The sequence below is a fragment of the Halyomorpha halys genome, unplaced genomic scaffold (assembly GCF_000696795.3).
Source record: "Halyomorpha halys isolate HHAL.00 unplaced genomic scaffold, Hhal_1.1 Scaffold210.1, whole genome shotgun sequence".
Lineage (NCBI taxonomy): Eukaryota > Metazoa > Arthropoda > Insecta > Hemiptera > Pentatomidae > Halyomorpha > Halyomorpha halys.
The window spans coordinates 413,939-417,620 of record NW_027113191.1 but is presented as its reverse complement, the minus strand read 5'-3'; the positions used below and the strand labels follow the sequence as shown (position 1 = coordinate 417,620).

The 3,682-nt window shown below is 29.1% G+C and overlaps 1 protein-coding gene across 3 annotated transcripts in view; it reads left to right on the top strand.

The window, feature by feature from the left end:
• Window positions 1-897: 897 nt before the first annotated feature.
• The window catches only part of LOC106679598 (lipase 1), a 44,590-nt gene continuing 41,805 nt past the window's right edge, over window positions 898-3,682 (top strand). For all 3 annotated transcript variants that reach the window (XM_014418848.2, XM_024362865.2, XM_024362866.2), the window contains exon 1: window positions 898-986. In XM_014418848.2, the coding sequence (XP_014274334.1) occupies window positions 918-986 (69 nt within the window). In that variant the 5' untranslated portion in view covers window positions 898-917. The remainder of the gene's footprint in view (window positions 987-3,682) is intronic.

Here is a 3,682-nt window from a genome sequence, read left to right as displayed (position 1 = left end):
TAATATATACAATATTTACAGAATCGACCTGAGGATCCCTGAGCCCACTCTATCCCCCACGTGTGAGGGGTAGAGCAGAGCTCGAGAGATCCCAGCGCATCCCTCTCGCCGCATCACTGGTACTTACAGAATTGAAGATTATTTTGGAAAAATATAATATTGACGTTGTTGGTCTTTGGGAATGTGGAGCTTCAACTGAAAAAAACTTTATAAGTATAAAAGGATACCAAATGAAAATATTGATACGTGGACGTCAAGTGGCCTCAGGAATGGTAGTTTATGTTAAAAACCATCTAGTTGCTAAAATCGATATAATTACTTCAGTGTGAAAATAAGAATTTTATATTTTGAAGTGTATACATGGTTACTTTTGTAAAATTTTTGTTATTTATATTTTAATTTGATAATATGTTTGTCAAAGGGGGGAGGGGAAGAGGAAAGATGTATTGGGTTGAGAATGAAAATATGAAAAAAAGATTTTAAGAAAATAAAAGAACAAAAATGATAAAACAAAATCATATATTACTATTGTAATTTATAAGTTTACTCTACTATAGCTATACTTTATAAGAATTAATTAAAAAAAAAAAGATTGTCTGACTAGATAGAAGTATGCTGTGTATTTAGCAACCCAATACTTTACCCAACAAAGGCCAGCACTTTTTTTTAATAAAATTTTTCTCTTTTCTCCATGGTGGGCGAGCACAGACCCCTTAAGATTTAGTGACCTAGTAAATCAACATTTGTATACCATCTCCTTGATGATATAAAAGTTCTGTTTCAAATAAAATCAGAGCTGTGATAAGATTAAGTATCCTCTTCCTAGTAACTTGAACTGAAGTGGATTCTACAATCCAACTTGTTATTTTGATAAGGCAATCAGTTAAACTGAAGGAACAAGTAGCAAGTGACGAGGAATGTGGCTCTTTTTGGTTCTCTCTGTTCTAGCTTCTGTAGCAACTCTCTCTGCTCAAGATATATCTGTGGTATACCATATAATTAATGCCTGTGGTGTTATATTAAGTTATCAGTTAAAGTTATATATATATTTCCGATATTATTTTTTTAAACTTAATCTTGGAATTTGCTACCACCATTTAAAGTTTTATTTTAAACAGTCATTCCATATGAATCATTAAAAAAAAAAAAAATCAAATTAAATTTTCATGATCTTTTTCTGAATTAGTAAGTTAGTTTTTATAATTTATTTTCAAAATTTCGAAAATGGGGGGGTTTCAGATCACAAATATGCTTGTAGATTTACAACAGATTATTCTAGAGCACTGGTTCTCAAACTTTTTAAAATTTCCCATGTGGAGGTCCTCTAAAAATTTATTATTACCTCACAGACCCCTTTAATAAAGAAATAAAAGAGTAGTGAATAAAATATGTTTTTTACTAACATAATGTATTCTGAAAATATTACATGTCATGTGTTATATAATCATAAAATTTAAATAACAATTTTAATGGGAGGGGTGCTTGAGCTTTGCCTGAACAAGTACTTCTATTTCTTTGTTTTGGCCATTGTAACTCTCATATCATTTGTCCTGTACAATCTATTTCATGATTTTTACTTGATAGTAATAGTCCAAGAGGGGAAAAAAGTCAGTTATTACACCCCAATTTTTAATTACTTTTGTGAAAACTATGTTATTGATGATTCTGCCAAGTATAGGTAGGGGGAATACAAAATGGTGGCTGCTTCAAAGAACTTTCTCCATATCTTCAATATTACTAACAACACAATAAAATCTAATATAACATCGCTTAAAGTAGAGTAACTTGGACAAAATATGAGTCCTAGTAGAGCTATTTACGTTTAATAGTTCCCGAGATACAGTTTTATTAAAAAGAAGCATTTCATAAAAGATGCACTAAAAAATTAGAAGTTAGTGAATTTATTTTGGGAAATCTATTCCTCTGGGACTATTCCATGTACAGATGTCTATTAGCACTCAAATTAAAACTAGTTTAATGGGCTATAAAGTAGTTTAAGGCATTTATCTTCGTAGGAGTACTAGTTTTCAATGATATTTTACATAATAAATTCACAAGATGGTTTATTGATGCTCGGACAAACTTTTTGAATTTATGAAAAAATATATCAGAGGAAGTATTAGAGATGTCCGCCAGGATCCAAAACAAACCTAGTTTAACTTACAATAAAGTAGTTTAGAAAACCTATCTTTGTAGGGGCATTAGTTTTATATTTGCTAAAATGAATTGATTTCTAATCCTTCGGAAAAAATTCATATTTTGATAATTGGTTTTTCATTCCATCTAACTATAGTTGACAGTCTCATCAGTTTTACGAATACTTTTATCAAGTTTTCATTGCCCCTAACTGTGTTAAACTGTGATGTAAAAATTTATTTTTTATTGTATAGATGTTGCTCTCTGGTAAACTGTGAATATACCAAACTTAATTATGAGAGATAGTTGACCATAGCTGACGTACTAGGAGATGATGGTTGGGGGTGCGGTCAAAATGAAACATAAATAAGTTGGTGTAACTTATTTAATTGTGCCAACGTTTTGGCTAGAGTTTCTAGCCTTCATTAGGGCTAAGAACAGAACAAGATAACTAATTAGTATAGAAAATAAAAAGTTAAATACAAACAGAATGACATAAAGTGAATAATATTACAGAATAGGATTAATAAAATGAAGTGATGAGAGAAGTGGAAAATAAAATATATACATAGGTAATTGAAAAAGTAGGTAAAATAAGTAAAATAACATAATTAAGGAAATAAAATAAAAATGAAAGTATATAATGCAAAGAAGTATGAATATATTAGATATTAATAATTTAACAATTGAAATATGGAAAGAAAAGGAAAATTGAGAGAAAGAAAATATACAAATATGTTACCATAATAATTGACAAAGAGGCAAAATATAAGTAAAGTTTAACAAAAGAAATGAATAGAAGAAAAAAAAAATTATTTTGAAAACAACAATAATAATATATGGTGAAGATAACTAATAACGTGGCTAAGAAAATTTGAGAAAAGAAGGGGTGGTAAAATAAAGATAGCGAAAAAAAAGAGAATAAACGAACCTGTTAGCTTGAAAACCAAACGTCACTGTATACTTCGCCAATAACGGCCAAACTCAGAATTAAAAAAAGACGTTACATGAATAACTATGTGTTTTTAAGAGGAAACGTTACGAGTGGGTAAAAAATAAAAAGTAAAAAGTACAAAATATTTAGAGGGAGAAAGCGTGTGAGAGGGTGACGACAAATTGTTTTTGGAAAATGTTAAAAATATATGTATGTACAACGATGACGAAGTACCGGAAGATGACAAAGTGTCATGGGTATTTAACAACAATTAAAAAGAGGAAACGCATATAAGAGGGGGACGACAAATGTGTAAGAAAAAGTTTAAAAAGTGAAATAATACGTTACAAAGTGGAAGGAAAAAATAAAATGAATAAGAAAAAAAAATATGAATATATTAGATATTAATATATATGTATATATAGTTGAACATAAAAAATTAAATATAAGAAGATGGTCAGGGTTGTGGTAAAAAAAAAGAACAAATAGCTTATAACTATTTTATATGTATATATAGTTTACATGTATTTATATAGTTTACCATAAAAATTTATATATAAGAAGAGGTCTGGGTTCAAAGGTAAAGGTTGAACAGCCCTGATATATATATAA